Source organism: Myotis myotis, unplaced genomic scaffold (genome assembly GCF_014108235.1).
Source record: "Myotis myotis isolate mMyoMyo1 unplaced genomic scaffold, mMyoMyo1.p scaffold_m19_p_4, whole genome shotgun sequence".
Taxonomy (NCBI): Eukaryota; Metazoa; Chordata; class Mammalia; order Chiroptera; family Vespertilionidae; genus Myotis; species Myotis myotis.
In genome coordinates this window covers 30,804,095-30,825,509 of record NW_023416346.1, presented here as the reverse complement: position 1 = coordinate 30,825,509, position 21,415 = coordinate 30,804,095, and the positions used below count along the sequence as shown (strand labels likewise).

General features: G+C 33.8%; 1 protein-coding gene across 2 annotated transcripts in view; it reads left to right on the top strand.

Annotated features, from left to right (window-relative positions):
- Nucleotides 1-19,618, top strand: part of STK26 (serine/threonine kinase 26) — a 57,253-nt gene extending 37,635 nt beyond the window's left edge. The window contains exons 4-12 of one of the 2 annotated variants that reach the window (XM_036304560.1): nucleotides 6,175-6,231; nucleotides 11,195-11,303; nucleotides 11,394-11,551; nucleotides 12,394-12,579; nucleotides 13,633-13,781; nucleotides 15,737-15,830; nucleotides 16,286-16,348; nucleotides 16,428-16,564; nucleotides 17,868-19,618. In XM_036304560.1, coding sequence (XP_036160453.1) covers nucleotides 6,175-6,231; nucleotides 11,195-11,303; nucleotides 11,394-11,551; nucleotides 12,394-12,579; nucleotides 13,633-13,781; nucleotides 15,737-15,830; nucleotides 16,286-16,348; nucleotides 16,428-16,564; nucleotides 17,868-17,892 — 978 coding nt within the window. In that variant the 3' untranslated portion in view covers nucleotides 17,893-19,618. The remainder of the gene's footprint in view (nucleotides 1-6,174; nucleotides 6,232-11,194; nucleotides 11,304-11,393; nucleotides 11,552-12,393; nucleotides 12,580-13,632; nucleotides 13,782-15,736; nucleotides 15,831-16,285; nucleotides 16,349-16,427; nucleotides 16,565-17,867) is intronic. The other variant, XM_036304561.1, reaches the window with a different exon arrangement.
- Nucleotides 19,619-21,415: the final 1,797 nt, after the last annotated feature.

Here is a 21,415-nt window from a genome sequence, read left to right as displayed (position 1 = left end):
AATTCCCATAGCAGCCTTGGTTATAGACAGCCCCAAGAATTTGTTGTGTGTATGTGTGTGTTGTTATTGCCCTTGTTGTTTGTTCGTTCTGGCTTACTCTTCCTGGATTGAATCCTGCTAATTCCAGACCCTTCCTATTTTTAGGCATAGATAAGCTATTTTTTATAACTAACTTAAAATATTAAATAAGCCCTATTTAAAATGGGCTATTCTATATTATAATGAAAATGAGTACTGAAATGATATTGACTGTTTTATTGGTTGCTTATAGTCTTTGTTCATATTCAATATTCTCATGGAAAATGAATTGTAAGTCTTTTTGTATTATATATTCCTAATATTTCACCTTTTAAAAAATTTCCCTCATGTACCAGTCACCCAGTAAATACTTAATTTTTAAGCAAATAAAACTGATATTTCTTATCCAAATCTTGACTGTAGAATGTTCTCACACCAGTTAGTGACATAAAACCATTATCTAAGATGTCTTCTTCAAGGATTAAACAGAATTATTCTTTTTCTTTTATCCATCAGTAAGTAAAGTCCATGATGTTACTTTAAGAAACATGTCATTTTCATGATAAAATTGTTGAAGTTCACAGCTGGCTGATACTATTTGTATCCTGAACATATTTACCTTAAAGTAAATAAACATATATGTATTAACTCTATATAAATGTACACATATACACAAAAAAGAAATGTCTTATTATTTTATAACCTTTTCTAATATATTTTATTTAAATTATTTTCGTAAATCGACCAACTTGTTTATTTTCCATTTATATTAAAACATAGTGTGGCTCTGTGGGCTTGTATTTTTTAAGTAAAATCCTATCAAGTGTAACAGGGTTCTGTTTAATGAAGTCATTGTAATTCAAGGCTGCATCCTTTAAATACCATCTGGGAACTGCATTATCAGTCAACTTATGTTCTTATTGTGACCCATCCTTCCATTTCAGATGACATGGGGAATTTTGTGGGTCAAGTCAATTGAGTAGAGTAGGATATGTGGTTTACATATCCTACACAGGATATGTGAGTTTAAAGAATAGCTTTAAACTTCACATAACCAAGAAATCACTGTATGCTGAAGGAAAAGTTATTGCTTTTGAGAGAAAATTATATTCTCTTTGGAACTGTATGCAGTTGTAATGATTTTTTTTTTGAGACATGAAAAAATGTACTGGTGTTCATTTTGACTGAGTTCATTGTATAACTTCGTTTTTAAAAACAAGAGTAAAAACAAGACAAACACATCAGTATGACCACAGTATTTTCCTTTCATTTTAGTTCACTGCAGATTTTCTTGAGAAACAAAGTTAGTCTTTATAAAGTGTACTAAAATAAGCGAACCCTTCCTTTCTGATCTCATAATATTGGAAGAATATTTTATAATCTTTAAATATTTTTCTAGTTCAATGTAAATATTAAAATGAAGCTTACTCAGGCATTGAATAGAATTTGAATCGTGCCTTTATTTGCTGTTCAAAAATGCCTTTAGATTTAGATTTATGTTTATGTTAAGGAAATATGCTCCCCTCTTGATACTATCACCAATATTTATTTTTTAAAAAAATTAATTGAATGATTTAAGTAAAATATTCCAGAATAGAGTCTGTACAATTTTGTAGCCGTCTCATTTTTCCTGAGACTTTTGTGTGTGCATAATGTACATAATTCCAGGGTTGGGTGAATGTTTCCAGAATATTCCTTAAAAATAATATGAGTTTTCCTTTGTTATGTTCATTTCCTTTATATTGACTTTATTAGGGTGCCACTAGTTAACAAAGTTATACTGGTTTCAGGTGCACAATTCAACAACACATCATCTCTACATTGTATTGTGTGTTCACCACCCCAATTCAAGTCTCCTTCCATCGCCATTTATACCTCATATACCCTTCTCTACCTCCTCCCACCCCCTTCACCCTGGCAATCACCATACTGTTGTCCATGTCCAGGACTTTTTTAAAAAAAATACATGAAGGAAATTGAGGAGGGAAATTTTTTCTCCTTACATTTTTCTTTCTTTTCAAAATAAGAATAGCTTTCAACTTCACATAACACACTTCTATGAAGCCCCATATAAGGTTCAATTCAACAGCCATTTACTTATGTGTATTGCTGTCATTATGCATATTTTCCCTGGTCAGTCTCATCCACTTTCTTCTGACAACGTCTAAATTCATGTCTCTGGTTCCAGCCTCTCTCCTTAGCTCCAGATATGTACATCTAATTTGACTCATATTATCCACTTACCTGTGGTACATAAAATGCAATGACCCCAAAACTGGGGAGTAGTATTTGAACTAAGTCCTGAGTATGATTTTGAGGGAGGTTGGGATGTGAAGGTGGGGTATAGACAAGAATTCTAAGCTGAAATAAACCACTTCAGAGATGGTAAAGTATCTGGCAAGATGATCTCTACTGTCACTTGAAGTTCTATAAAATTTTACATTCTTTTTTGTTGTTGTTATTCTCACTCAAGGACATGTTCACCAATTTTGAGAGAGAGAGAGAGAGAGAGAGAGAGAGAGAGAGAGAGAGAGAGAGAGAGAGAGAGATCAATTGGTTGCCTCCTGTATGCCCCAACCAGAGATTGAACCCACAACCTAGATATGTGCCCTGACTGGGAATCTTACCCACAACCCTTTGGTGTATGAGACAATGTTCCAACCAACTGAGCCACACAAGTTAGGGCTATGCTACATTCTATTTTTTTTTTTATCCTGGTAAAATATACATCATAAAATTTACCATTTTAATCATTTTAAGTGTGCAATTCTGTGACATTAAGTACATTGTTTGTTGTACAACTATCACCACTATCCATCTCCAGAACGTTTTAATATTCCTCAACTTAAACTGTACACATTAAACTGTAAATGCTCATTCTCTCCTCGTTACACTCCTTGGTAACCACCATCCTAATTTCTGTCTCTCTGAATTTCACTACCTTAATTTCCTTATATAAGTGAAAGCATAGAGTATTTGTTCTTTGGTGACTAGCTTATTTTAGTTATACATGCTGGTTTATCTGGTCAATGTCATGATTGGCTATTGGAGTTATAGACCAGCTCACTTCATTCAACATGTACTTGATATATAATAATGATCTCTCAAGTACATAAAATTAGTATTTTAAATCTATTTTCTATGAACAAATGCATTCCAAGTTCCACAGCAGCATTTTTCTCCCCTTTGGCTAAGTGTCGCATTTAGCAACAAACAGTGGGGTTCAAAGGCTTCATGGGGTAAAAGAGTTGATACTCTAGACACCAGTAATTTTTTAACACTAGACTCCAACCATTCCTCAGTAAATAGTACAATTATAGAATACTTGCTCTTTAGGCAGTTTGAATTTTGGAACAGAGAACTACTTCCTAACACTTAGCTGACAAACTATGTTGATGCAGGACTTTAAACTTATTCCTCTGACCCATTTTTTAAAATGTGTGGATCATTTTATAAGTGAAGAAGTGGAGTTTTTCCTACAGAGACTTCCAATGCTTACATGTACAGGATGTATGGTTATGGTTTCCAGTCACTTGGCTCTTTTAGAATTATAAACCAGTATGTAGACATCATCTTAGCTTTTTAAATTCTTTAAAAGCAAACCAAACATACTTATTTGCTTTCTCCAACACAAACATCTTTTACCAGAAATCAAAGATAGAAGTTTTAGTCCCTCCAAAAGAAGGAAAACATAGGACCTAGATTTTTTTATTTTGTTTTGCTTGTGATTGGTGTTTTTTATTGAGAACTGCGGTGGCCGAGGAACTGGTAAACAGAGCCTCTGTGGGTTAAGCTTACTTGAGCAGGGAGGAACCCCACTAGCTCACCATTTATGCCTATGCCCACTCAGTCCTTGCTTCAGTACTCATGCCTGCCTAGCAATCTTCTGAATATCCAGACCTATGGCCATCCTCCAGTGAGGCTTGTCTCTGGAAATGGTGATCAGAAGGAAGCAAACAGAAAAGCTATTGAGCAGTTCTGGTTCTCTGCCGTTGTCAGAAGAGTTCTACCTACTTCCACTGGGTTGGGGGGACTAAGAGGAAGCCTTCTTTTCAGATCGAGAAGTTAATTAGTAATAACTTTAATCACATTTTAAACTTTATATGAATATTTTTGGTGAAGAATAGAAGTTGGTAAGATTCTGTTTTGAATTTGTACCAAACACATTGTTTTTAACTTGGAAAACAGGTGCTTTCATTCATGCAGAACTGCAGAAACAGATAAAAATGTTTTATAAGATTCTTCATTTTTCTTTTAAATTTCAGGTGAATGGGAAGCATTTGGAATTCATAAGGTAGAATATAATAATTGTTAGAAATAAACTTGTGCAAAAGAAAAATCTGAGGCTATACAGTGTTGTGAGAAGCCCTTTCTTCTCTTGAAAATAATATAAAATACACATCAGGTTCATAATTTTGAGGTTCAGAATACCTGGTTTCTATACATAAAAATGAGTTACAAGACCCAATACTGGAATTCCTCTCTCCTTCCCAACATAATGGGAATTTATTTCCTCTCTCTCCTTCTATAGACACTACTGCTATCAAAGACTCTCAGCTCTTTCTTTCCTCAGGTCAAGCTGGCCCTTTGTGACAGGAGAGAGTGGATGTCAAGACTAGGGGGAGGGAGCATTGTTCCTCTCTTTCTCTTATACATCCTACATAGTGTCAGCATCAAGAAAGAAAGGAGAGAAAGGAAGAATCCTTTCATCTTAAATTAATGGAGCCCACCCTCCCTGGTCTCTAACTAACCCTAGGCCACATCCCATTCTCCACACTGTAATGTCACCTAAACACTCATCATCATATTACTGGAATCCATTCTCTGCCATGATAAAGCCCCAGCCTCATGAAGATGCTTGCATATTTTCAAACTCCTCAGACATTTTGAATGAGTACTCCCAGGGATTTTAGAATTTGAGTACTGCTGGCAATAGTTTGAGAATCTTTATCCCACAGCTGGGGTTGTAAAGCTGAAAAAGGTGTTAACTAGCATCCCAAGTTAAGCACATTGAATATATATTTCCCCCTAGAAACATTGTTATGGTATAAATAGTAGTTAGTTTCTCTGCTACTCTTCCTGCTATACTATGGATACTTTTACATTAAATTGTCTTTGGGGGGATGACCCCAGGAAACTAGACATTATTTTTATGGGAAAATGCTTGCTTTCTAAATTCCAAACATCTTACTTAAAAATGTACTTTTGGAACACAATCCAATCTCAACTTGGCACTTGCCAGTATAGTAAAACCAACCATTTCTCTTCCAGTCAACTCTGTGGTCCCACAAAAATTCAGAGAATACCACTCATGAAATGGTATGGAAAGAGAGACGTCCCTAGTATTTCAAGCTATAGTTGAAAGAAGGAAGAAAAAAGATACAATAGTTTATTCCAACTTTTATCTGATAGAGCTGAATAGTGTGTGTGTGTGTGTGTGTGTGTATGTGTGTGTGTGTGTGTGTGTGTGTACAACTGTTTTGGAATTCACATACATGCATTCTCTCTATGCACCCCATTTGCTCTTGTACAACTTACAGTGAAGTTATCTCTACCTGGAGTGATTGTATTCTTTTTAAACTATATACTCCCTTCTCTTATCTATTTACCTGGGTAGGGGACAGTATTCTTTCTAGGTTCTACGTTTATAAAACATGTCATTAATCATGGCTGAATAAAGTTGTAAAGTAATAAAAACAAAAAGCAAAAATTAAAAGAAGGTAAAATATCCGGGGTCCTTAAACTCAAAAATTGAATGAAAACACTCAGAATTCCTATTCAAAATTTCTTCAAGTTTCCATTTATTTCCTCATTCTGTAATGCATCTTTCTTTTCCCTTTAATATTATCATTAGAAATAATAATTTAAAGCTATGGTTTATATTTTCTGGGTTTTATAAAAATTGCTAATAGTTCCATAATAAGAAACAATAGCTACTTATTTAGCTATATCATAAGCTAACTAAATTTCGAGGAGGATCAAGTCTCAGAATTTTACTTTCATTTTTAATGTTCTATGGAAAAATAATATTCAGGGTTCCAAACACTGAACTTTAATGTACTGTATTTTAAAACCAGTACATTAGTATATCAGATTTAACGTTTATGTTAGTTATGCTCAGGTTGGTAATTATACATTGTCTCGTGGCTCTTGCAGGGCTCAAAATTATGGATAATAATGGAATACCTAGGTGGTGGTTCAGCGCTGGATCTTGTAAGTATTTTTAAATAAACACACACATCCATGCTATAACCTTTTTTTTAATTGGAGTAAACAACAGCTTTTGGGCAAGCTAAGTGATTGCTTTAGTTAATATGTTCACATTAAACTCTTCAGGACCACTACCCTTACGTAGATTTAGTTGTATTGCAGGATTGACCATGTTGCTCACCTTCTTAGAGTATGTAAGAAGTGCAAATAGCTTAATAAAATCAAGCCTTCCAATTTAGGAATGAGTGTGTGACAGTTGCTGTCAGTTTAGAGTTTCACTTGGTAAGGTTATCCCTGAAAAGACTGAATGTTCTTAGATTTTTAAACATAATGTAATTCAAGTAACTGTCACTAAAAGTGGTTCTTGGGTTCTGACCACGTAGGCCTATAGATCCCATTCTCTATAGTTTTCTCTTCTCTTTTATAGATCATTTGAAAATGTGATGGCATTTGTGGTTGTCAAATGACTTGGAAGTTCTGCAGCACTTTTAGTGGACAGGGATGAGGATGCTAAAATTCCAGTGTGCAAAAATTCCACCCAATGAAGATATGTTCACACCCAAAACACCTTTGAGAAATACTGGTGTTATTTTTGCCAAATTACTGTGATTCTATCAATGTTGGTTTTTGCCCCTTTACAATCTTTATTAAAATGGCATTGTATTTAAAATTCAATGTGAAGTACTAAAGGCAGCTTTGTGAAGTAGAATGACTACTGGGATGGCCTATGGAAGTTTGAGTTTATAGAGCTGGCTCTGTTCATAACTAAATCACTGTGAACCAAACACATAAAATCATTGGACTTTGATGTCATATAAAACAAAGAAGTGGCACTAAGTTATTTCTAAGTTATATTTAATATTATATGACATATTTTATTAGTATGTGTCTGCTTTTGAAATTATAGAATATGCTACTTCTAAAAATAAGATCATCAAGGACTATTTTAATTCTTACTTTTTCAATGGAGATGAGTTTTCCTAACTGAAAATGATTAAATATTTTAAATAGGGTTTAATCCTGACTGCCGGTAACTCAAAGTTTCCAATAATCCTATGAACAGAAATAGCCATAAGAGATTCTTTCCTTTAAACAGAACCATTCTTTTTTTTTTTTTTTTAAAGAACCATTCTTAAACCATTCTAAAGAAATGGTAATTAAACTTGATGGAGAGTTTCATCTCCTCCTAGGAATTCATCTCAGTTTAATCAGCTGAGTTAAATAATCCTTCCTTGTGGAATATGTGATATACATTCTTATATTCTAAAGTTCATTCTTTTTTCTGTTCCCTCTCTAGTGATAGAACACAAGTGGTGTTTCTTTGTATAATAATCCTTCATATATGGAGTCAGATCTCATTCTTGTATTGAAGTTAAATAATCTCATTTCTATTCATCTTGTCACAATTTTGTTATACAATAGTTTTTGTTTTGTTTTGTTTTTTATTAGCTCCATAAGAAGTCTACAGTTGCTCCATGATCCTCCTTCCACTTTTTATACATTAAGAGCCCTTTCCAAATTTATCACAGTTAAGTTATCTAGTCTCCCATGGTGCTCACAATGTCTCTTCCCTGCTTAGTTGGCATTGACAAAGCTAGTCCACTGATTTCATCAGGATCACTGATAAGAATGATACACATTAGACACTGGCCCAACCCTAACTAACACAGTCTGTATCCCCTAGTGATAGTTTGATCAGTTTTATGAAATCTATGAATGAAATGATTGTGAGACCTTAATCTCATCCTGCCATTCTGACCTCTGCCTAATCAAATTTGAATTAGCACAAATTCAATGAACTTAAATTTTTCTTAGCCTTGTAGTGGCTAAATATCAAGAGTCCTAGGTTCCAGTCTTGGTTCTTCCATTGACTAGCTGCCTTAATTTACTCAAACCTTAACTGAAGAAATTAAGTTAGTAGTCTCTGGTCTTATTTTTCTAGCTCTAAAATATAATAATATTGTGATTTATGTATAAATCTAATTTAACTGGACTTTGTAAAGAGAGCAAATAATGAGAAAATGTGCTATTTCTTCTCCATTTATAGTCCTGTACAAATGAATACTATCATTTAAGGAATCTAGTAAAGGATTAGGCTTAGAGGCTTAGGCTACCAGGAACAAGAGATAAAAAAAGAGGGATGCTGAACAGAAAGAGTTTATCGTTAATATTAAGCTGGTACCTAACTAATGGAATATGACTGTGACTTTTAATTTATGTCAACATTATATTGTCTATACCTCAAGATTCTCTTCCATTCTTGAAAAAATGTGCTGTATGTCAACAGACTTTGAGCATACTATATGATACATATTGAATTGCAGTGGTTTACATCACATATAATAAGGTTAATAGAATAAAACATGAGCACCAAGGAAAAAAAGAAACAATATGTTAACTGTTAGAAAGCATAACATAACATGTTGCACTGGGGACAGGCTGGAAGTCAACTGATTGTGGGGAAAATCCCCAAATGCACAAGTATACATTATTTGAAAGAACAAATGTCCCTCTCTTGCATATCTTCAGTTGACAACAGAGGCATATTACCGAAGGCCAGTATGCTGCCCTGGAGGCAGAGGTATTAGCTATTAGAGACATGGCACAATCTTCAGTCATTGGAGAGAAGTTCAAATATGCACTCCAAGTACAGTAGACATTCTTTTTCCCAAGGTTGCATTGGGAGACACACACACACACACACCAAAAAAAAAAAACCCTCTATTCCATCTACTTTACTTTTCTTCTCTTTCCAACTCCTTTCCCCCCTCTTTGTCTAATCATTATTAAGATGACTAAGGAAACATTTTAACCACAAGGTTTGGGATAGTTTTCTATCTTGAAATGAGCCATAAAAACTCAAGTATACTACTGCCCCATTCTCATTTCCCTGCCACAGAATCTCCCCTCCCAGATAAGCTAATGGATTTTTAGGACCTCTTTTTTGTTTGTTTTTACTTAAATATATTTTTAAATCCTGTTTTAGATTGTACACTGGCTTATCCAGGCGACTTTTTAGGAGTCCTTCAGAGAGATAGCTGGTATCCATTATAGGAACCTTGCCCAATTTCTTAAGTAACTGAGAGTATACCTCTTATGGCTTTGTCAGCATTTTTGTGATCAGTGATACTCAGTACTAATTTTGAGTAGTATGATGTTTATCTTTCAGTTATTTGGTAGTACATCAGAATTTCATTGCCAATAATCAATAAAATAATATTCAATTTTTACCATTTACAATGACTTTAATCACTACTGTTTAAATATAAATTTCTGGGGTAGAAGTTGATAGATTTGAAAGTAATAGGTAATGTTACCTAGTAAAGGCTTCTATTGAATTATGGATATGCCTGGAGTATACTCTATATCCAGACCACAGTTAATATTAAATGGTGAGGCCGAAGTATGGGTTCTATTTTAAGCTGTTAAATTTCAACTTGAAAGTACCCTTTATTCGGAATAAATATGGCATTCATGAAAGATGAAATACACAAGGTGCCAAAGGGCTGTGAATCCCTACCAATGTGAGGCAGAGTGGGCAATGTTTGACTTTCACCACCTCTTCCCTCCTCCCAGCAAACAGAACTTTACCTCAGCTCTGACTTTAGTTTCCCACCCTTTCCTGTAAATGTTGTACAGTCTACTATTTGTGCTTTATGAGGTAGCAGAATTTTAAAATAACCATTTATTTTAAAGAGAGATTTTCAGTTATTCCATTACAACTTCTCCTGAAACCTAATCATTGCTTCCCTTGTATTCCAGTTGAAATTATTGGCTTTGGTACAGGGATGGGGAAAGAAAGGGAAATGTGTTACATTTATTTTAAAAACTGTATTCTTCCATGATTTGATCATTTTTTTTAACTGTGAAAGTCTGAATAGTTTAATTATTATACTCCTGGTTAAATTTTAAGTTTGAGTCCCCAAAAGTCTCTATGCTTTTACAATGTTATTAAAACACATAAATGCTAAGAACTATGCTACAGTTGATCTATATGATCAAATTGGGTTGATGCTAAAAATAAGTTCAGTGTAAATATTTAATAACTTTTTAAATGTAGTTTTTTATTTTTATTTTTATCAATCGTCACCCCAGGATACTTCTCCATATTGATTTATTTTTTTGGAGAGAGTGTAAGGGAGAAGGAAAGACAGAGAGAGAAAAACATCGATGTGAGAGAGATACATAGATCAGTTATCTCCCACATGAGCCCCAACCATAGCCCGGGATTGAGCCTGCAACCAAGGTGCATGCTCTTGACCGGAATCAAACCCAGGATCCTTCAGTCTGAGGGCCGATGCTCTCACCATCTACTGACCCAAACGAGCTAGGGCTATGTTTTTATTTTTAAAATGTTTTTATTTATTTCAGAGAGAGGAAGGGAGAGGGAGAGAGAGATAGAAATATCAATGATGAGAGAGAATCATGGATCAGCTGCCTCCTGCACGCCACCTACTGGGGATCGAGACAGCAACCCAGGCATGTGCCCTGACTGAGAATTGAAACCATGTCCGCCTGGTTCATGGGTCAATGCTCAACCTCCGAGCCACACCAACCGGGCAATATTTAATAACTTTTGAACAAATGTAAAAATTTAAGTAACTAATTTCCTTTTTCTCAGATAAAAAAATAAAGCTAGTTTTGTCATTATGTAAGTGTATCTTAAATTTTTGATGTAAATATTTAAAAACCTCAGGATTTTGAACTAGTATATAGGTCACACTGCTTGTATTATTATCTTTCACAATTAAATTTAATCATTTAAAAGCCCTTCTATTCCTTTGACTTAACTTTTTTACTTTCTTCCCTCGCCTTTTAATTTGTTCTTATTTATTTAAATATTGGTTTAATAAACAGAGCTGCTTCATACATCTAGGTGGTTCCCTTATTTCGAATATAATACCAAGTTTGAATTTTATTGTTTTAAATTTTCATACATGTATGTGTGTGTATTTTCCCCCCTAAGCTGCGAGCTGGTCCATTTGATGAGTTCCAGATCGCAACCATGCTAAAGGAAATTTTGAAAGGTCTGGACTATCTGCATTCAGAAAAGAAAATCCACCGAGACATAAAAGGTATACAAAAATTTAATATGAACATGAGAAAAATAGGTACATTCTGAGGAAGCTGAGATTTTTTTCATTGTCTTTTCCCCCCCCTCCTAGCTGCTAATGTCTTGCTCTCAGAACAAGGAGATGTTAAACTTGCTGACTTTGGAGTTGCTGGCCAGCTGACAGATACACAAATTAAAAGAAATACTTTTGTGGGAACACCATTTTGGATGGCTCCTGAAGTTATTCAACAGTCTGCTTATGATTCAAAAGTAAAGCGTTGTCTACTTTTGTTTTTTATAATAAGTTTTATATAACATACTGTCCTATTTAATAAACTGCCTTAATTTACCTTCATTTTAAAGTATTTCTAAAGCTAGATTTATGACAAATGTTGCTGCTAAATTATAACTTCCCTGATGCTGATAATATTGGAACCCCAGTCCCTTCAATTTTGTTCCACACAACTTGGAGTAAAATCCAAAGTCCGCAGTATCACATACATGGCTCACTAGATCTTGCCCTTGTCCAGCTCTCCAGCTTCATCTCATGTCACTCTCCTCTATATTCTATCTGCTTCAGCCACAGTGGCCTGATTTCTGTTTCACAAACATAGCAAGCATACTTTGGCCTCAGGACTTTTGTACTTACCTTCCCTCTATCTGGAATAACCTTTCTCCCAACCAGTTTTCTGCTTTAAGCATTACCTACACAGAATAGTCTTCTCTAGCTATCCTGTGTAAATTTGCAGCCCCTCAACACCATCATTCATTATTTCCTTATCCTGAGCTCTTTTCCTCGCGGAACTTAGCACCATCTGACATGATATTATTTATTTATGTCTCTTCTACTAGAACATAAGCCCCTTGAGAGCAGGAATTTTTGTCTGGTTTATTACCACCTGAATCCTCAGTGCCTAGACTGTGGTACTTGGCATAATATAGAGAATTTGATACTTTTTAAAAATAAATTAATTTTATTAAAAACCTTTATTAAGATCACATTTCTTGAGACACTTTAATATTGTTGTGACCATTAAAATTTCACAGGCTATTTTGTGGCAGTATTTTGGAATGGAATTTCAAGATATTTTTTTTCTTTCTCTTAAACTTAGGCTGACATTTGGTCATTGGGAATTACTGCTATTGAACTAGCCAAGGGAGAGCCACCTAACTCCGATATGCATCCAATGAGAGTTTTGTTTCTTATTCCAAAAAGCAATCCTCCAACTCTTGTCGGAGAGTTTACTAAGTCCTTTAAGGAGTTTATTGATGCTTGCCTGAACAAAGATCCATCATTTGTGAGTATATGAGGCCACTGTTGTCTATTATTAAATCTACATAGAACAAATGTGTTTTTTCTACAGTGAGGAAATAAAGTGCATGTGAAAATTGTCAAAAGTCCATTCAGGAAACTGGTTTTTCCTTTATATTGCTAATTCTATTCAGTTCTTAACAAGATCCTTAGTTCCTTTCTCCCCCTTCCCCCTTCCCCCGCCCTCTATCTTTTTTTTTTTTTTTCATGGTCCATAGCTTCTTCCTTATTCTGTTGATCATTTCCTATTTCAGGGGGAAAGAAATTTGAGAAATAAAATTTATTTAATAGGATGTCATCATTAAAGTATATGTGTGACTATTCATTATGATTTTTATTCACTGTGTTTTCACTTTTCATGAAAAGTTATATTTTCATTTTAATTATTTTTACATTTAAATTTAGAAATTCCAAAATTAAGTTACATACCTTTCCTGAAGTCTAGTAAGCTCCACTCATTTACCTAACAAATTTGATTACAAATTTGTTTTTAAAATAAATCTGCCTAGTAACTTCTAGAAACTAGAAACATATAAGAACTGTATTCTGATATTAATAAAGTACTAAGGGGAAATATCCCCTGTAGCACCTGGTATTTGTATTTAGATGCAATATAAATTAATCTGAGTCATAAATTGTGTGCAGATAATAATAAAGTTACAGCCTTGCTAGTTTTCATCCATTTGTTTTATTTACAGTTAATACAATAAAAGTATTTCAAAGCACTATTTTGATGTTTTTAAATTTTTACTTTATTTTCAAAATCTTGCCATGTTTTTCCCTGTTTTTAGAAGGCCTGCCTGCCAGTTTGCTGGTAGATAGGCCATCTTTTGCCCATTGAGCTTTAACAAATTAGTACCAAGGCAATGAGTTTAATTTGGTTGCCTTGAGCCACTTCAATAGAATTAGCTATTGTCCTACAGCATTTTAGTTGTCCTCATACTTTCACACCTTTCAACTTCATAATTGAAATGATTTCTTATCCCCTTCAGTCATGAAGAGCCTAGAAATATTTATGTATGCTTCATTTTTTCCTTAGCGTCCTACAGCTAAAGAACTTCTGAAACACAAATTCATTGTAAAAAATTCGAAGAAGACTTCTTATCTCACTGAACTGATCGATCGATTTAAGAGATGGAAGGCAGAAGGACACAGTGATGATGAATCTGATTCTGAGGGCTCTGATTCGTATGTATAAATTATTTCATTTTTATTTACATAGCGTGTTTTAACATTGTATATCTTTTACCTATGATCCAATGCGCTTTGTCTAGCATAAAATATAAACTATATTTTAAAGTTTTACGTTAGAAACTGTGAAAGTCTTTAAAATTAGTTTGTGAAGTACAATGAGTTTAAAAACATGTTTTTCTTAGAATTGAGTTGCTCCAGTTTTAAATGGTCTCAGTCTAACCCCTAGTGGATACTTGAGTATATTACAAAATTTTGGAATAAGATTTTATTAAAGGTGCTATTTTTTTCTTTTCTTTTTTTTATTGATTAAGTTATTACATATGTGTCCTTATCCCCACATTACCCCCACTCCCCCACACTTACGCCCTCACCCCCCTGTTGTCTGTATTAGTTTGCCCAAAGTGATAAGGGGCTATGTCTTCACAGACTTTGTTGTTAACCTACAAAATCCTTCTGGAGAATAACCTGCAGGTCTTTCCCACCTCTTGGCCATGAACCAAACCATAGTCAGACTGGTACATTTAAATGCAATAAGTCCTTACTTAATATCACTAATAGGTTCTTGGAAACTGCAAAGTAAAACAAAATGTTTTATAATGAAACCAAATTTACCATAGAATAATCAATAGAAGCAAGAGTTAAATTCCTATGATATATATATATATATATATATATATATATATATATATATATATATCACAAAAACATCACCAAGCATCTAAAGCATTGAAATAAATATAAGCTATGCATACATTTAAGAAAGATGAATAATAACGAGTCAAATAATGACTTTCTAGCCCGCTTTTTTTTAGTTCATGGTCATGGGTGAATGGAGCCTTTTCAATAGCTCAGGGCAAAAGGCGGAACCCACTGTGGACAGGACGCCTTTGCATCACAGGGCCCCTCACACATACCCACATTCACTCAGAGTGGGACAACTTAGACACTCCAATTCACCTCACATGTACATCTTTGGGATGCGGGAGGAAACTGTAGAATCTAGAGAAAACCCACACAGACACGGGGAGAATGTTGAACTCCACAGAGATAGTGGCCCAGACAGGGAATCTTTTTGTTTTTTTAACCCTCATCCACATTATAATGAAACGATGTTATTCGAGGACCTACTAAATTTATTGATATAGATTTATACCCCAAAAATTTACACTGCTTTTTAACTGCATTTACATTAACCTTTTAGTCTCTAAGTCAGTGATGGCGAACCTATGACACGCGTGTCAGAGGTCACAGGCGAACTCATTTTTTTGGTTGATTTTTCTTTGTTAAATGGCATTGAAATATACAAAATAAATATTAAAAATATAAGTCTTTGTTTTACTATGGTTGCAAATATAAAAAAAATTGTATATGTGACACGGCACTAGAGTTAAGTTAGGGTTTTTCAAAATGCTGACACGCTGAGCTCAAAAGGTTCGCCATCACTGCTCTAAGTCCGTAGCTTAGACTAGAAAAATCTATAGACTGCACCAGAATGTACTACTCCACTGGCTGAAATACTCTCAGAGTCCTGCATTGATGAGAAATTGCCTAATTTTTGAAAGGGATAAACAAATGCCAGGATAGTTTTTGTACCCTGTTCTAGTGGTTGTTGGCCTTAGCTGCCCATGAGAGTTGCCCATGGAGCCTTAAAATAATAAGGCACCCTATAGAAGATCCCAATCCAGTCAGTGAGGAGGGGTAGGTACAGGGCTTTATATATGGTTAGAGGTTCCCATATGTGATTGTGATGCACACTTAGACTTGAGAACCATTTCTACTCTTCAATAAAATGTATTATCTACCTGGAACTGAAATCAAATGCTGTCTTATACTATATTATTTTATACATTGGGACAGTCTCTCTTAAGAGTTTGACTGCATTGATTTGGCATTTTCACCAAGCTGAACTATTTAAGAACTTATTGAAATATCTTTGGCAATCATTTTAGGGAATCCACCAGCAGGGAAAATAATACGCATCCTGAATGGAGCTTTACCACCGTGCGAAAGAAGCCTGACCCAAAGAAACTGCAGAATGGGGCAGTATGTACATGGAAATGATCACTTCCTCTTGATAGATTTTTTCAAACTATGTAGTGAGATTTTGATGGTCAAAATTATTGGAATTTAATACCCCTAAATGCCTGTCTACTTCACTGTGTCCCTACTATACCTCATTTGTCATTAGTTATGAGCTAATTAAGAAAAGGTCATAGAAATAATTTATGTGGACACTTGTATAATTTTAAATGTATTTTACCTAGAGATACATATATATCCAGTGGAATCATGGATATCTATTGTAATCCTAGAAGTTAGAAGCCTTCTGGATGATGGATGAAATTAGTGATGGGAAGAAAGCATGGAGATTTGCCTTATATTGGGTCTTTTTTTTGGGGGGGGGATTCGAATTAATGCACATTTACCATAGAAAAACAAAGAAAAATACAAATGAATGTTTTAAATTCATGTGTATAATCTATATTATTTGTTCAAAGGAGAAAGACCTTGTGCAAACCCTGAGCTGTTTGTCTATGATCATCACACCTGCATTTGCTGAAGTAAGTACAGATTCATCATTGCCTATGTATCTTAAGAAGTATAGTAATTTTAAATGTTATAGCTGTTGATCTTTCTCAGCTTAAACAGCAGGATGAGAATAATGCTAGCAGGAATCAGGCAATTGAAGAACTCGAGAAAAGTATTGCTGTGGCTGAAGCTGCCTGTCCTGGCATCACAGATAAAATGGTGAAGAAATTAATTGAAAAATTTCAAAAGTAAGTTTGAAATGTCATTTTTTTAAAAAACTATTTTGACATTTTCTGTTTGATGTTAATTTATAATGCAATATAATTGCCTTGATTCAATCATTTCAATTGTTCCTTACAAAATCACTTTTTTATAGTTGTATGCTTAAAAACTCTTTTATTCTATAATGCATCAACTGTATATTGTGTTGTGTGTTCACCACCCCATGTCAAGTCTCCTTCCATCACCATTTATTCCCCCTATACCCTCTTCCACCTCCCCCAATCCCCTTCCCCTCTGGTAATCACCATGCTATTGTCTGTGCCTATGAAGTTGTTGTGTGATTGTTGTTTGTTTGTTTGTTTTTGCTTAATTTTATTAACCAATGTCGCCACAATAAACTGAATTAAAAAGAAGAAAAAAGAACAAATTTCAAAAAAGTTTTGTTTGTTACCCATGTTAAACATTAGCTTTTAGAATTATTATCTTCAGGCATTACAAAGTAATTTTACACTGAATGAAATGGCTCCCCCCACCCATTTTCCCTGCTAGATGAAGTAGAGACAAAATATTATGTATGGAGTATATTTTTATCTGGGCCCTTGTAAACATCATTTAGGAATGCGTTCATTTTTGCCACTACTCTCATCAGACCACCACTATTTACAGTTTCTAGTGCTAAAGTCCATAAATTTAACCCCCATTTAAAAAATTAAGGAATGGATTTTAGGTAGAGGAACTCAATGAAGACTATAAATGTTCCTTATAATTAACTTTAGTTTCTATGCTGTTTCTTAAACTGTTGGTTTAATTTTTTTTAACATTCAACAAAGTCCTTACATTTAATTTTTAAATGCTCTTTTGAACAAGGCTTTTGTGCACATACACAACTCCTTAGCTCAAGCAAGTTTAAAGCAATACTAATTTTAGCCTTAATCCCATTATATCGCTTCTTGGTGCATCTTTATATTTCTTTGTATTGGTGATGTCCCTGGCATCAAGTAGGAACAAACTATAAAGCCTGTAAAAGCATAAACTTTCATACATCTTTAGATCTGATAAAGCCTACTTGTACTTATAACCTAAAACTCCTTAGATTTTAATGGAAAACTCACCCCTTTTTTCCAATTTATAAAAGAAAATCAATTGCCAGTTGTAAAATCAAATGTGGAAGGGATTTTTTAACTTCTTTAAATCTTTAATATCATGTTAGGATTCAATGGAAACGATTTAATTTGCTGAATCAGTTTCTTTATTGTAGATTTCATACAGATGTGAAATATAAAAATGCATAGTTATATGTCAATATAAGTGTTTTTTTTAATTTTGTAGGTGTTCAGCAGATGAGTCCCCCTAAGAAACTTAATATTGGCTTTCATTTCATGCGGACCCAGAGAAACCCACCAAAGTTACTTCAAGCTTAACAATGCTTAACTCATGAGCTCCATGTGCCTTTTGGATCTTTGCAACATTGAAGATGTGAAAGAAACTATTCAACTATTTTGTGATGGTGTTTATCATTTTATATTTTAAAGAGATTATTTTGTAAGGAATAACTTTTAATACTATAGTTTCATCTGTTTTCTAGTAAATGTTGAGATATAGTTTTGCTTTTAGATATCATTATTAAGTTACTAGGATGGATACCTTTCATGTTTCGATCTTTAGTTAACTATACACTGATGAAACATAGGTCTTTCAAAATCATTCTAAATATTCAACTTTTGTAAATTATCAAATCTCAAAAAGCTTTTTAAAAAAACATAAGCATGTTCTAAAAATTACTGTTGGTGGAGAGGTGCAAACAAGTCATACCTTCTTAAAAGAGAAGTTTTTAATAAACTCTTGGAAATGGTACCTGGAAAAGTATAGACTCTCCTACAAAGTTGGTATGATATTCCAGGTAGCTCAGTGGCGATCACATTGAAGAGCCCTGTGTTTAAAGCATTTATAGGCAACATGTAGCAACAGGGGTACTTCTTGGTGTGCAGTATTTATCATCTCCTTTAGAAGAGGAAATTAACCCTTATTTAACATGGTTGAGGATTTAATGCAATGCCAAGGATGGGTTTTTGGTGATACTGTAGGAATTAGTCTTCATTTTTTAAATTTTCAATTCAAATAGCATATTATATGCTTAGATTTGGGGAGCTTAAAAAGCTGCTCTTCATGTGATTGAAACCTAATCAACAGGTAGGAATATAATTTACACCAGCATATTTTTATCATGGTAGTAAAATATGCTATAAACTATTTGTACATTTTTGCTCTTCATAATTATCTAGTACATAAGCATCATTTGTTCATTTTTGAAAGGGTATTTAAATAGGAATTTTCGGGTTCATATGAAAGTAACCATAGTACAGGATGATTTCTGTCTGTACAAAGGTAAGTTAGACTGTACAGTTAATATTCAGTTATATTTATGGTACTGTTATGTGGGTAATACCTTTTTTAAGCCCAGTATATATATTATGCCTGCCTAAGTTCTGAACTGTAGTTGTCTAATTATTGATATTAGTTAATTTTGATGGTTGACGTTTTATTGTTTGGAACTGCATAATTTTGTTTTTGCACAAAAGTCATTTTTTAAAGTCTGAATAATTGCCAAATATTAGAAGAAAAATATTCTTCAAGTAAAGAATATAGTTTTTAATCAAAGTGGCCATTACCTCCTCTTTTTGTAAGAATAAAGACAATTAAGTTTTGTCATGTCATGTGCCAAGAAAATTATTTTCATTGGTGCCTACACTTTAAAGATTACTTTTAACACATTGTATTTTCAAGTAATGGCTCAGTTAAAATTTTCACCTTCTATGGAACTGAAACTCAATTACAATTTATAGTCTGTAGAGGTCAGGAAATAAATTTGCCACTCATACCATGAGTTAAAAGAATATTTTTATAAAAGTAAAAGCAACCAATTTATAAATTGATTATTTAAAACTTTACACCACAACTGCATCATAAATAGAAATTGTATTGCTTATTCATTGTAGTTATTAGTCCTGTAAACTGTTTCTAGGTGAAGCGTACTCCAGTGTTTGGCAGGGGTGTAAAATAAATATTTAAATTTCATGGTCCTCAGTGTTTGTTTTCTTGAGGAATGTATGGTGTGGTATTTTGATTGTTTCAGATCATTTCCCCTTTGTCCTTTAATTTATTGTGGGAATTTTAATACTAATTGGGACCTAAAAGATATTATTCACATTTTATTAAGCATTGATTATAGCTACAGTGAATATATGTCCTTATTTCTGCCTTCTATCTTGAAAAAATTATTAACAGAGTACTCTTTCACTCAAAAATGTCCTAGGTTGAACAATAATTTATATGTTCCCCCTGATCATAGTTTTTATTAGGAAATCTCATAAAGATTTGAATCCTATAGTTCTCTGGGGAAAGCAAACTTTACAAAGACTTACAGAAATTGAAACAAGAAACAATATATAAGCCTAAATGAATTTGAGTTTTTCCTAGAGGAAAAGTCAAAGATGAACTTAATATAGGTTTGAGGATGTTTAGGATTAATGTATAGGTGATTGGACTTCAATAGTGGGGTGGGCAAAATTAGGTTTACAATTGTGAGTATGTGAAATACAGAGTTAATAAAGCTATTGTAATCATCAAAACCTGCATGTCTTTTTCCATACAAACAACTGTAAACATACTTTTGCTCATCCCTGTATATTCTTATTATAAACTAGCTATTCTATACTTGTGAGTTACTGGACACAATTTCAGGAGCAGGAAAGAAAGTGCTAGACTATGGGAAAGGGGTAAAGGAACATATATTAAAAGGGATTTTTCTGCCCTAACCGGTTTGGCTCAGTGGATAGAACATTGGCCTGCGGACTCAAGGGTCCCAGCTTCGAATCCGGTCAAGGGCATGTACCTTGGCTGCGGGCACATACCCAGTAGGGAGTGTGCAGGAGGCAGCTGATCGATGTTTCTCTCTCATCAATTTTTCTCACTCTCTATCCCTCTCCCTTCCTCTCTGTAAAAAATCAATAAAGTATATTTTTTTAAAAAAGGGATTTTTCTGATGTAAAGACTAGGAGAATAAGGAAATTATTCTATCCATCTTTTCTCCATTAAGTCATATATAAAAATAGCTTGCTTATATAATTGCAACACTTTTAAAGTTAGTACTTAACATTATCTTATATGCTTTACTCAAAATTAAAATCAGTAAACAAAATGATGTCCTTAAATAGAATGCTATGCCTTCTGAATGGGTTAAGAATAGACTTTAGGTTTATTAACCCAGTCTGCTTTTAGTACTATCATTTTTTTTCAGCTATCCTAATTCTACCACTTCTTTATCCATGACTATACATTTTCACCGGCCTCCCTCCTTTCACTTCTTCAGTCCTTTTCCTTAGTAACAGGCTCAAACCAATCACTCCTGAAATTTATTAAAACAAAACGAACCTAATACTTATAGCATTTTTAATAAATGGATTTTAGTCACTCTGTTAAAATACTGTTCATCTCATTTCCTTGCCTACATACATGCAACAAGATATAGCAAAAAAAGTCTTACAGGAGATTAAACAAACCAACAGTTAGCTTTTCTCTTTCACTACATATAATAGATAGTTAAGAATAGAGAAGTAATAAGTTAAACATTATTATATCCTCAGCAGGCATATATCTGGCTTTAGAAATTCATTAATTCATTCATTTCTGAAGATTAGAATTCTGCCAAGTCCTAGATAAATTATAAACTTGTGGCTGTTGAGAGAATCTATGGCATATCTTGTTCCTGAGCTTCAGGAGGGCCATGATACCCCTAACATATCTTATAAAAATTGAAGTTCTTAACATATTACACGACCATTTTTACTGGGCCCCACACAGATAATGAGGACTGAAAC